Source organism: Sminthopsis crassicaudata, chromosome 3 (genome assembly GCF_048593235.1).
Source record: "Sminthopsis crassicaudata isolate SCR6 chromosome 3, ASM4859323v1, whole genome shotgun sequence".
NCBI lineage: Eukaryota > Metazoa > Chordata > Mammalia > Dasyuromorphia > Dasyuridae > Sminthopsis > Sminthopsis crassicaudata.
Window position 1 is genome coordinate 513,528,395 of NC_133619.1, and position 13,024 is coordinate 513,541,418.

A 13,024-nucleotide genomic window follows, 5' to 3' on the forward strand; every position below is an offset into this window, starting at 1 on the left:
TTGGCATTTGCTCCAGTCAAGAAATTCATCATCTTGCATCCAGTGATATGCCTGTTTGGAGTTAGCTTGGGATGATTTTCAGGCAATAAACAGGTAAAGCCATTGGACTCATATATGAACCCTCCCTATACCTGGTAGGATCTATAGTACTGCTGGTCTACTGGCAAAACATGAAAGGTTCCAGAATTTCCTTTATGTCATGCTAAGGTTTCATAGAAAGAATTAATTCTTAGGATGACAGAAGAAGAAGGAATTATCTAGGGTTGTCATAGCTATATCCCACACTCCAGAGTTATGTGATTCCTTCCCACAGAGAAGTGTTTCCTATCCCCTTAGATCTCAAATCTCTCCCTAGCTTAGTCTTGGGGTTTCATTCTCCAAGATCCTATGGCTACAGTGCTTCCTTCTGGGATAGCATTCTACTCAACTCTACCTCCCCCAACTGAATTTATTCCAGGTGCCAGAATTTCTAATTATTACTGTTGATTATGACATCTTAGAGATAGAAACTTAGAAGTGATATAATCATATGCTGATGAAGAATGAGTAAGAAACCATTCTAGGTTGATTACCCAAAGGGACTCCCCCCATATGAAGACACTTTTTCCTCCTTTCTCTTTCTAGTATCAAAAAAGACCCAAGAGATAAGTTAGATTGAGAGATAAACATTTATTAAGCACTCAAAATTTACCAAGCACTGTTAAGTTCTAGGAATATAAACATAAGCACACCAGATGGTCTTAACCTTCAAGGCATTTATATTCTAGTGAGGGAAGACTTCATAAAAGGAAACGGGAAAAGATGGACTAAGGCTGGTGGTATAGGTAGAAAAGTCTAGAGTGTAGAAGAGTGGCGCTGGGAGGGAAGTGAACATAGGTACCTCATGAAATAATAAGGGTTTAAGCTAGAGACTTGTCAATTAGAAAAGAAGGTCTCTGGTCAGAGGCAATTCTGCATTTATCTCTCTGTTATGACTACAATCCTATTGTCCTGACAGCCCACTTTCTCCCCTGGCAGTCTCCTCTCTCCAGCTTCCATAATTTGACAACTCGTACCCTCAAGACTTTTTTTCTTAGGAAAGCCCCAAATGATTTGGTATAAAGTTCCTGACCTTCCCACTAAGTGCCCTTTGAAATATCCTGTTTTTGTTACTTGAATGGAGTCATAACTAACTGAAAATGCACCTGGGGCAAATTATAATCATAACTTAGTTCCATCTCTTGAGAGGGGCAAATGTGTCCAGAAATTTTGTCTCAGAACATTTATAGTGTTTTTGGTGTAAAATGCAGTACTACCTTCTTTCACCAATAGGTGGCAATTGTTTATAGATGCACCCCCTGTAAATTCTGAAAAGAACTCAAACCCAGAATGTCAAAACTAGAAGAAACCCTAGAATATAGAGGGTTCCTAGAATGTAGAATGTCATTCAATTAACAATTAACAACTATTTGTCAAGCATCTCCTATGTACCAAGCACTAGACTTGATGCTAAGAATATAAGAACAATGAATGAGACAACTACTCAGAATGAACTCATTCTAATAGAGAGATAGGAAGTACCTAAATACATACAGAAAACATACATATATATGTATGTATATATATACACACACATATATATAGCTAATGAACAAATGTGTACAAATTATGTAAATATAACATAGTTTGGAAATATGTTTAGAAGAATTGCACATGTTCTAACCTATATTGGATTGATTACTTGCTGTCTAGGGGAGGGTGACGGTGGGGAGGGAGGGATAAAATTTGGAACATAAGGTTTTGCAAGGGTGAATGTTGAAAATTATCTTTGTGTGTATTTTGAAAAACAAAAAGCTATTATTTTAAAAAAAATACAATAGGTTGGGAGAGAAGGCACTAGCAATTGGGGAGAGCAGAAAAAGTTTCATGGAGAAAATGATACTTGAGATACATTAAAGGAAGAAAAAAACTCCATTTGAAAGAGAGAAGGATTTCAGGCATGAAATTCTATGTATTCCAGGGATATGGATCCTATGCATTTCAGAGGTGTATGGAATTGTATGTGAGGAGGAGCAGCTAGGTGGAGCAATGGATATAGACTGGAGGTAAGGACGTTTGAGGTCAAATATGGCTCAGACACTCAGGGCTGTAAGTAGTAATTAATGCAAATATTTGAAAAATCATTCTCTGAATACATCCTAGCCAGTCTCTGACCTGATGAATTCTAAAGGTTTAATGAAAGCAGAAGTGATGCAAGGAATTCTCTACCTGATGAATAGGAAGAAAGGGATTCATCAGGTCAGGGCTGAGGTTAATTCTCAGATGAGTAATAATAGTAATAATGATATGATGGCTAGCATTTATATAAAACTTTAAGATTTGTCTAGCACTTTATATTATCCTTACACCATCATTTGTGAGGTAGATAGTATTATGACCTCCATTTTACAGATAAGGAAATTGAGACTGAAAGTTTTTTTTCCCAGGGTCACATGTGAGACTGAGGAATGATTCTTGATTCTAGGTCCAATATTTTATCCACTCTGTCACCTGGCTGCAATTGATGCTCAGATATAATATGATTGGTCCACAAATTGAATGACTTATTTTGACTAATGTGACAACTCATCTGTCTCCTGGCACTGAACTCTTGTGTCCTGAAGCTTAGCCCTGGCTTCTTGCTAGGCCCTGTCAAATGTTGCCATTAATTTTTGTTCATTTGCTGAGACAGCCTCCCATTTTCTTTTTTTTTTTTTTCAGTTTGCAAACACGTCAGATGGGTTTCACTGTGAAAGTAGAAGAAGGCCTTCCTGACTCTTGCATCACAGAGGGCTGGCTGAATACCACAACAATGCCTCTCTCCTCATTTGCTATCAGCTTTGGTCCCCACAATAGCCAGACCATAGGAACCAGTATAAAATAACTCTCTGGAATTATCTCAGGATATTTTCCTCATCACAGCTGGCATATTGGTATCCACAAAACAGATCTAACAGTGTCACTCCTACTCAAAAAGTATTCTGTGGTTCTTTCTTGCCCCTAGGACAAGTTGAATTTTTCATCCCATTTAAAGCTATCCATAGTGTGGGTCCCATCTACCTTTCCAGACTTATTTCATTATCATTTCCTTTTATGTTATTTCCGTTCCATTCAAATTGAACTTCCACATCCTCACCATACACAAAATTCTACTTTCTACCTTGTCTTTGAACAAGTGGTCCCCCATGTAGTGCAATATGCCTCTTCCTTCCCTCTGATACATAGTCGCATTCAATACTCAGCTACCCACTAATGCACAGAAACTTTTCTGATCTCAGTGAAACTTTTGAAATTATTTTATGTTACTTTGTATACACTTGATATTTATTTCTTTGTCTATTGTATCTCTAAGAAGAGTGTGAATTCCTTGAGGGCAGAGACTGGATTTTTTTTTTTTTTTTTGCCTTGTATTTCCGGCACATTGTGCCTAGTACATAGTAATTTAAAATTTTTTTGTTGAATTACTAAGGGCTTAATAAATTCCTTTTAGATTGAATTTAATTTAGAGCCACTTGGATGGGCCAGAACTTCCTCATGCTCATCTACACTGCTGGCACTCTGAGCCTCTTTCCCACTCTTGCCCTAGTATAATCCAACTCCTTTTTTACAAGTGAGTGAACTGAGGTCCAGAGAGATGTAATAATTTGCTCAATGACTCTAAGTAGTGAAGCAGCTGTTTGAACCCAGAATCTTTGATTCTAAGTCTAGCCTTCGTGACTTAGCAACCTTTGGAACAATATCCACAGAGAAAATTTGTATCAGGGACTACATTGCTTTGTGTCACAACATAGACCTTAGAACTTAGAATGTTGGATCCACAAGGGACCTTAGAATTGTCAAGGATTTGTTGTTAAGACAAAATGGTTAACAGTTATAAATGTCCATCCACAGTGCTGAATGTTGGGGATAAAGAGAAGCACAAGATACTCCCTGCCTCCAGGGAGCTTTCAGTCAGAAGACAACTATGTAAACAAGTTCTATATAAGATAAATTGGAGTCTATCAGAGGAAGTCATTAATGTTGAGGTGTCAGGAAAGGCTTCTTGAGGAAAGAGGGATTTGAACTGAGGATTGAAAGTAGTCAGGAAACTGGGAGATAGAAGGGAGAAAAGAGCATTCCAGGTACAGGAAACAGTAAAAAGCCCAGCAGAGTAAGGAGATGAAGTAAGGTATGTGAAGAACATTACAGAGGCAATTTGTAGAGTCTGTGGAGGGGAGTCAAGAAGAGTGGAAATGTAAGACAGGTAACCAAGTTGTTAAAGATTTTTAAAGTCATAAGATTTTAAATTTGGTCCTAGAAACTTGAGGAACCATATGGAGTTTGAGTAGGGATGTGACATGGTCATACCTAAGAATCAATTTGGTAATTGGAATGGAAGATAGAACGAGAAGGCTGTTTTAATAATCCAGTGAGGTGATGAGGGCCTGTGCCAAGGTGCAGATTATGTGAATGGAGAGAAGAGGGCTCATGTGAGAAGGTAGAAAAGATAAGATTGGATTGCACTAAGGTTGTGGATCTGGGATAGTGGGTATCTGGGAGGATGACGCTGTCTTTGATTGTGGTAGGTATGTTCTGATTGATGAGGTTTTTTGGGGAAAATTATGATCTCAGCTTTGGATATGATGAGGCTGAGATACCTATGGGAGATTTAGTTTAAGATACCTAAAAGACAATTGCGAGTATGAAATTGGAGGTCAGGAGAGAGGCTAGAAATGGATAAATAAGAGGGAGAATTATCTGCACAGAGATGATAATTGAGCTTCTGAGAAGCTGATGAGATTGTCATTTCCCTGGATTCCCCATTTCTATTTGGGTTTAAGAAGCTCCTGGCAGAGCCAGGATTTCCTTATCAAAATCCACAGCTCATTTTTATGGCCTCTCTTGACCTCCTTGCTGTGGCTTTCGTGGTAGTTTTGGTATAGAGACAAAACAGATGTGATAAAGATGGTGGCACCGAGTACCAAGATCGTGTTTTCAGTCATTCAATAACTATTAAGTGCTATGTGCCAGCCACTGGATACACCTATCTACTTATGAGAGCAAATGTAAAAATAACTAAACTGTAAATTTCAAACTAAATTTTTGATTTAAATTTTCTATTTAAACTAATGGAAAGTAGTCTCCTTGGGATATAAGCCCAGCAGTATAAGCACTGCTGGATCAAAGGGTATGCACAGTTTAATAACTTTTGGGGCATAATTCCAGATTGCTCTCCAGAATGGTTAGATTCTTTCACAGCTCCACCAACAATGTATTAGTGTCCCAGTTTTTCCACATCCCCTCCAACATTCATCATTATTTGTTCCTGTCATCTTAACCAATCTGACAGGTGTGTAGTGGTATCTCAGAGTTGTCTTAATTTGCATTTCTCTGATCAGTAGTGATTTGGAACACTGAAAGTAGTCTCAAAAAGAATGGGTGGAGAATTGGGAAGACCAGGAAAATCTTCTTGTAGAAGGTAAGATTTCAGCTGTAGACGTGAAGGAAGCAGGAGATGGAAGCAAGGAATCAAGGCATGAGAGAGAATCAGTGAAGAGGTCCAAAGTCACAAGATTGATTGTCCCATGGGAGAGCCAGGAGTTGTCACTGGATCATAAAGTCTAATGAGAGGAATATAAACTATGTGAAGGCTTGAAAAAAGAATGAGATCAGGTTATCAAGGATTTTAAAAACCAAAAGAAAAAAAAAAGATTTTATATTTGATCCTGGAGGTAACAAGAACTCAATGAAGTTTATTGAGTGGAGGAGTGACATGATCAGTCCTGCACTTAAGGAAGTCCTTGAGGATCATTGTATCGTATCCCAGAAAGAGGAGATGAGAGCATCTTTTTTTTTTTTTTTTTTTTTTTATGACCACATTCCGGGAGTTGATGTTTCTGGAAGTAGCCATGACTTTTTAAGCCAAGGTAGCACTGAGCCTGGTTAAGCCTTGTGATATCGTGGAGGCTCCAATTGGCCCAGCCTTTACTGACCAGCAACCCATGAAGACTGGAAGCAACTGCCTCTATGACCTCAAATCTGCCCAGTCCCCCTTCTTTGTTTACTCTCCCTCTTAGTGACCTCATCATGTCCCTTAGTTCAATTATTATCTCTGAGTCAAGCTCCTCTCTCACCACTATCCTCTTTGATACTCCCCCAATCAACACTGGAGTGGAGCTGTCCTTGCTGATGATTGGAGGGTAAGTAGATCAGTCTTCTTTAGTTCTTCAGGGCTGGAACACTCAACTTTTCCTCCTCCATCCTCAGGACCCACGATCAGACTTAGATCAAGACCAGGACCTCAGTATAGGCTTTTATCATCAGTCCTTGCCACTCCAGTTCTTTTGCCATAAGGCCCTACCTTCCAACTACTTCTCTTGCTCAGGGCAATTGATAAAGATGTCTCACCTTTCCCAGTAGCTTTGGTGACATTAGCCTTGTTCATTGTACAGGGCACTCCCATCTCCTGACTCCATTCCTTTGTACTGGTTTCCCTTCACATTTGGAATGCTCTTCTCACTTCTTCCTTCTAGCTTCTTTCAAGGCTTAATTTAAAGCTATCTTTCTGCAGGCAGCTTTTCTTGCCCCTTACTCCCAACTCTGCTAGTGTCCTCTCTCTGAGATTACTTTTCATTTACATAATTATTTACATCCCTATCCCCCATTAAAGGGAAGAATCATGTTTTTATCTTTTTTTTTTTGTACACTTTAATGCTTAGCATGATACCTAGCATATAGTAGGTGCTTAATAATTGCTTGTTCTCTGACTTGGACAATGGCTGTGTCCAAAAATTTTCTAGATATTGATAATACAGATTACTAGATCAAGAATCCTAAAATGATTCAAATGATAGCTTTCCTCTCCACTAGCTATGTAACCTTGGGCAAACCACTTCCCTCTGGGCTTCAGTTCCTTCACATGTAAAATGAGGAAATTGGTCTAAAAGACTCTTCCCTTATCATTTGGGACTAGACTAGTATAGCAGAGACAATAAGCACAAAGGCACTCAGATTGCCCTGACCAATCTAAACTATAAAAATTGATTCGATTATAAGTGTTAGGTTCTTACAAGTGCTAAGGAGATAATGAGATTATTAGGTTCTTACTAGGTGCTAAATCAGTACTTAAAAATTCTCTAGTTCCGGCCTTTGGGGGGAGTTTTACCCCTTTGAACTTCTGGGGAGGAGCTTGCGTGCTTAGGAGGAGCAAGTTCATTGGTTGAAGTATTTTTTCCCAGAAGCCCCTGAATTATTCCACGTCCATTCTCTGGGAGGATAAAGGAGGCAACATTGAGCAAGGGAGAGAAGTCTCTACTCTAGGTCAGAATTGGCGGCTCAATACAGGAAGAAGAATCTGGTGGAGAGATTGAGTTGAGACAGCAGATCTCCTCCCAGAGAGTGATTGGCAGTCTCTGGAGACAACAGAACTTTACATATAAGCATTAAACAAGCCTCCAAATATATTCTAGAAAGATTTCATGCTGGAGGTTAAGAGTACAAAGACAAAATTGAAACAATCCTTGTCCTCAGGAAGTCCCCAAGGAAACTTCTATGGGGCTACAAAAAGTTTGGAGATTTAATTGTTATTCCTAGAGTAAAGGGTGTGAAAATGACATCTTAGAGACTCCATAATTCAAATTTACAGACTGCATAGCTCATCAGACACTTTTCCTATTTCCTTGTTAAGGAGAATTTCTGATCTCTGGTCTACATCTATTTTTCTTCTACTCAGATGTCCTCACTTTGGCTCCCATTTTCCCCTTATAAAAAATCTGTTTTATTATTCCTTTTCTTCTGGGACAGTTAGGGAGCACCATGGATAGAGCTCTGAGTTAAAATTTAGTTTCACTTATTAATCTGTGAGACCTTGCACAAGTCACTTAACTGCTTATCTGCTTCAGTTTCCTTAATTCCAAAATGGAGATAACACTTACTTTGCAATGTTGTTGTATGGATAAAATGTAATGATATTTATAAAGCATTAGTACAGTTTCTGACACATAGTCAGTGCTTAATAAATTCATATTCCCTTTTCCCTTCCCTTTTCTCCTTTATCTTGTATTTATTGAAACAATGACCATATTTCACATCATTATAACTTAAAATAGTGTGAATTTGTATACATGCAAACAGACACTTCAAGGGATTCATTGTTTGCACTTATCAGGGCCTAGTTGTATTCCAGATACTCAGAAGGATGATAGAAACGTTTAGAGCTAGAAGAGATCTGAGGAAGTATTTTATGAATTTTAGAAATGAAGAAACAGAAGCTCTGAGGACATTTATATCCCAGGTTTCCTAACTCCAAACCGAGTGTTCTTTCCAAGGAAACTAGTTGGCAACATGGATGGAGTACTTGAGTCTGGGGTCAGGAAGAGCCTTCTGAAATGCTTACTTTGCTGAATGGCAAAAAATCATCTGATATCCACTTCCTGCCTTAGTTTTCTTAGCTGTAAAATGGAAATAACAGCAACTACTTTATGATCAAACTTAACTTATAAAGTGCTTTGGAAATCTTAAAGTGCTATATACAAAGCTAACTAGCTATTAGCTGTGCATTAGGAAGATAGACTTTGTCAGCAGCTTTGTCCTTTAGTACAGGAAGAAACAGCAAACTAGCAAACCAACCTCATGTAGAAAAGAATTCTGGCCTCGAAACTATAGAGTCTAAAGGATTTATTGCTATACAGAAGTCTTGGATATCATCAAGATCAAATATAATTTTCAAAATAGGAAGCAACAGAAATTTCAGGAGGAGGTTGACTCACTTGTTCAAGGTCACTGTCAGGATTTCCTTCTTGCTTTTTTAATTCCAAATCTAGGGTCCTTGTCATTACATCATCCTACCTCATTTACATACTATAGGGTCATCAGAAGTGAGTTCTAATCCTTGTTTTGGTATTAATTTACTGTATGATATTGAATGAACCGCTCCCTTTTAAATCTCAGTTCCCCATGATGTAAAAGGGAGCCAAGAGGTTGTTTTTGCCCTATCTATTCACAGTGTTATCCCAAATCCTAAAACACTATGAAAGGCATTATCATCATCAACATTATCATCATTGTTTGTTATTGTTATGATCTCTATTAGTTGTTGTTCCATCAATACTTTGTCCCCCTCTCTTATATTTGTTAGGTCACTTCTTTCTTCATTTTCCAGGTCTTTTGTGTGTACCAGTGGCTATGGACCAGCATCTAACCAGTTCTCTCGATGAACTCGTAGAACACGAGCTGAGGAAGTTTAAGAGGAAACTATACCACATTGCACTAAAGAAATGTTATAAGCCCATTCCTTGGGGGAAATTGGAACCTGCCCACTGCGATGATCTTGCTCAAATGTTGGTTAAGTATTATGGAGAAAAGTATGCCCTGGAAGTTACTCTGAAGGTTCTAAAAGCCATTCACCAGCAAGATGTGGCCGACATGCTCCTTAAGAAAATCCAACAGGGTGAGTTAGGGCTGGGACTGAAGCTCTCTTGCTGTCTTTTCACCATTTTGGTTCCAGGGAAAGGGACCACCTGTCTTCTTCCATGAGTGCCATCTTTTGATGATAGAAATAGGGATCTTCAGACAAGATCTTATCCTGAAGAACCAGTTCTCATCAGCTGGCAGTGCCCCTTTGCCACTTAAGCACTTCAGCTAATTCTCATTTCTTCTTAGCTTAGACACAGACCAAAAAACATAATCTCTTCCAGGGGTTGGTACTCTTCTGGGAACACAAGAACAAATCCTAGCTCTTCCCAGATAAGGTTCTGACCAAGATAGAGTTAGAGAGACTCTTTTAAAGCTCCAATTGATAAGGGGATGCTACAGGCACACACTAGGGGTGGGATAAGATTAGAGGAAAGACTTATTCCTGAACAATAATTATTATAGCTGCAGAATTTCTTCCCCCATTTTTATTGAATAGTATTTTATTTTTTTCAAATACCTCCAAAGATAGCAAGCTGACAGGGTGGCTAGATGGTCCAATGGCTAGGGCATTGGGCCTGAAGTCAAGAAGACTTGTTTTTTTGAATTCAAATCCAGCCTTAGACACTTATTAGCTGTGGGATCCTAGAAAAGTCACTTAACTGGGTGTACCTCAGTTTCCTCATTTGTAAAATGAGCTGCAGAAGGAAATGGCCAACCTCTTTGCCAAAAAAAAAAAAAAAAAAAAAAAAAAAAAAAAACAAATAGGCTCATGAAGAGTTGAAAATGACTGAAATGACTGAGCAATGACATTATGAGTTACTGTTGTAGTGAATAATTTTGTAGTTTTATAGTTTACAAAGCATTTTTCTTCCAAGAATCCAGGGAGAAACTGAAGTGGTTAAAGTAATAATAATAGCCAACATTTATATAGCTTTTTTTTTTTTCCCCTGAGACAATTGGGGCTAAGTGACTTACTCTCAGGGTCTAGGAAGTGTTAAGTATCTGTGGTCAAATTTGAACTCCAGTCTTCCTGACTTCAGGGCTGGTGCTCTGTCCACTATGCCACCTACCACCCCCATTTATATAGCATTTTAAGATTTGTTCACAACCCCTGTGGGGGGAAGGTACCATTGTACAGATGAGGAAACTGAGGCAGAATCACACACTAGTAAGTATCTAAGGGCAGATCTGAATTCAGCTTTTTCTGACTCCAGGTTCAATGTTTATCCACTGTTCCACCTAACTCAAGTAGAGACTTGATGATCATTTGTTAGGGGATATTATGGTAGCATCCTCCTATTTAGGTGTAGGTTAGGGAGATCCTTTCCAGCTCTGAGACTGAGTTTCACTGTAGCTAGTGGATTATTAGGCTCATTTTACTAATGGGGACATATAGAGGCTTGGAAGAGTAATAGTAGAAATTATCATAGCTAGGACTTGAACCCATATCTATTAATTTCCGAGTTTAATGTCCTGTTTGCTCCTTTATTATTTGTTGTTGTTTAACAGAAACCTATTTGGGGTATTCTTGGCAAAGACACTGGAATTGTTTCGCCATTTTCTTCTCCAGCTCATTTTACATTTTACACATGAGGAAACGGAGGCAAACGGGGTTAAGTGACTTGCCTAGAATCACACAGCTAATATCTGAGGCCAGAATTGAAATCAGGTCCTCCTGAGCGCCATAGAGACATGGAGCTCTATGCCCTGTGCCAACTAGCTTGTTATTACTCATAACCTATCTATGCACTATAGTGCCACCTGCTGTCTCTTACTCCTTTATGCTGCTGCTCAAATGAAAAAACAAAGCAAAACAAAAGTCCTCCTGTGTTTATAGATTGCAAATCAGAAGAGATAGTATGATGTAGCTGTTGCAGTTCTAAACTGGAAAGGTCTGGATTCAAATTCTATTTTTTGAAACTACCAGTCTGGGGAGCTTGGGTCTCTCACCTAGGTTTTTGCACTTCAAAGTTAGGGTACTTTCTAATCATTCTTATTAAATTAAATTGTCATCCATGTATACATATATTGTATTTAATTTGTACTTTAACATATTTAACATGTATTGGTCAACCTGCCATCTTAGGGGTAGGGGTAGGGAAAAAAATTGGAACAAAAGATTTGGCAATTGTCAATGCTGTAAAATTACTCATGCATATATCTGGTAAATAAAAACTATAATTAATAAAAAAAATTTAATTGTTATCCATAGTCAGTGATCCAATGCTGGGTCAAGAATGCTGGAAGTCTGGAGTCAAGACCTTTGGCTGATATGGTTGCAGAGCAGATTGCTTTTAAGGCAGTGTGGTCTGGTGGAAAGAGCTCTGGACTTGGAGCTTAGCAGGCAAATTTTGTTTCTAATCCATCTTTATTGGCTATGTGAGGTTGGACAAGTCCTCTCTCTCTGAGAATTCAGTTAGAATCCGAAAACTGATTCCTGAGTATTCTTTCTATAATAGAGTCAATCCCCCGCCCAGGCCTAATGTAGGATATTTTTGTTTTCATATCAACAAGGAAAAATTTTATTTACTTTTCAGAAGGAAGTGATGAGAATGATGACAAAGATGAAAGTGATGAGGGTGATAGTGATGAAGATGAAACAGATGATGATGAAGAGGATGAAAGTGATGAAGATGATGAAACAGATGATGATGAAGAGGAGTAAGATGACAAAGGAAAACAATGGGAAAAGAGATGATGAAGATGATATAGAATAATAAAATCTTACACTCAAGTCACTGGGAGTGATTCAAGAATCATCAAAATATAGAATTTGAAAATCATAGAAACATAACATTAGAATCTTGGGATCATAGTATCTAAAGACTATGTCATAAAGGTATGTGGGATCACAGAACTGGAAGACTACTCAGGTCATCTAGCCCAAAGCTTCTTAAACTGTGGTTTGTGACCTCATATGGGGTCACATAGTTGAATGTGGGGGGTCATGAAATTATGATTTATTATCAGTAAATGTTTGATTTGTACACCTATTTTATATACCTATATATATACAGGGTCATGAAAAAGGGTTGCAAGTGGAAAAAGCCCTGGTCTAGCCCAATTCACACCTGAGAATCCCTTCTACATCATATCTGACAAGAGATTATCCAACTTTTTGGCTTAGTGGGAGAACTTGCTACCTTCCAAAGTTGTCAATTGCATTAATGAAATAGTTCTGATTATCAGGACTTTCCTTCCAATCAATACTCCCTATTTTTTCTTCTGGGGACAATCTAAGGGAATCTAATTAATTTGTTTTCCATAGGAGTGCACTTCAGATATTATGGAAGCCGCTTAAAGCATTCTCCCCAACTCTTCTCCAAGCTAAACACCCAATTCCTTCAACTAATTCTTGTATATCCTGAATTCGAAGCCTTACATATTGTCCTGATGGTTCTGTCAAGTCAAACCAACAAGCATTAGTACTATGTGCCAGGAACTATGCTAATAAAAATACAAACAACATGAAAATCCTTTCCTGACCTCAAGAAGCTTATATTCTAGTGAGGGAAGGCAATCATAAAAGGAAGAAGAAAAATGGAAAGGGAAGAAGTAGGAAGGTACCCAGATGGGGCATAGCGAAATCCAGGGAATGGAAGACCTCAAAATG

At 38.4% G+C, this 13,024-nt stretch overlaps 1 protein-coding gene across 1 annotated transcript; it reads left to right on the top strand.

The window, feature by feature from the left end:
- The first annotated feature begins 3,915 nt into the window (after window positions 1–3,915).
- LOC141563266 (pyrin-like) lies at window positions 3,916–12,145 on the top strand. Its single transcript, XM_074304098.1, has 4 exons — window positions 3,916–3,984; window positions 5,400–6,197; window positions 9,158–9,445; window positions 11,949–12,145. The coding sequence occupies exons 3-4, from the start codon at window positions 9,181–9,183 to the stop codon at window positions 12,074–12,076; spliced, it is 393 nt and encodes a 130-aa protein (XP_074160199.1). The 5' UTR covers window positions 3,916–3,984; window positions 5,400–6,197; window positions 9,158–9,180; the 3' UTR covers window positions 12,077–12,145.
- Window positions 12,146–13,024: the final 879 nt, after the last annotated feature.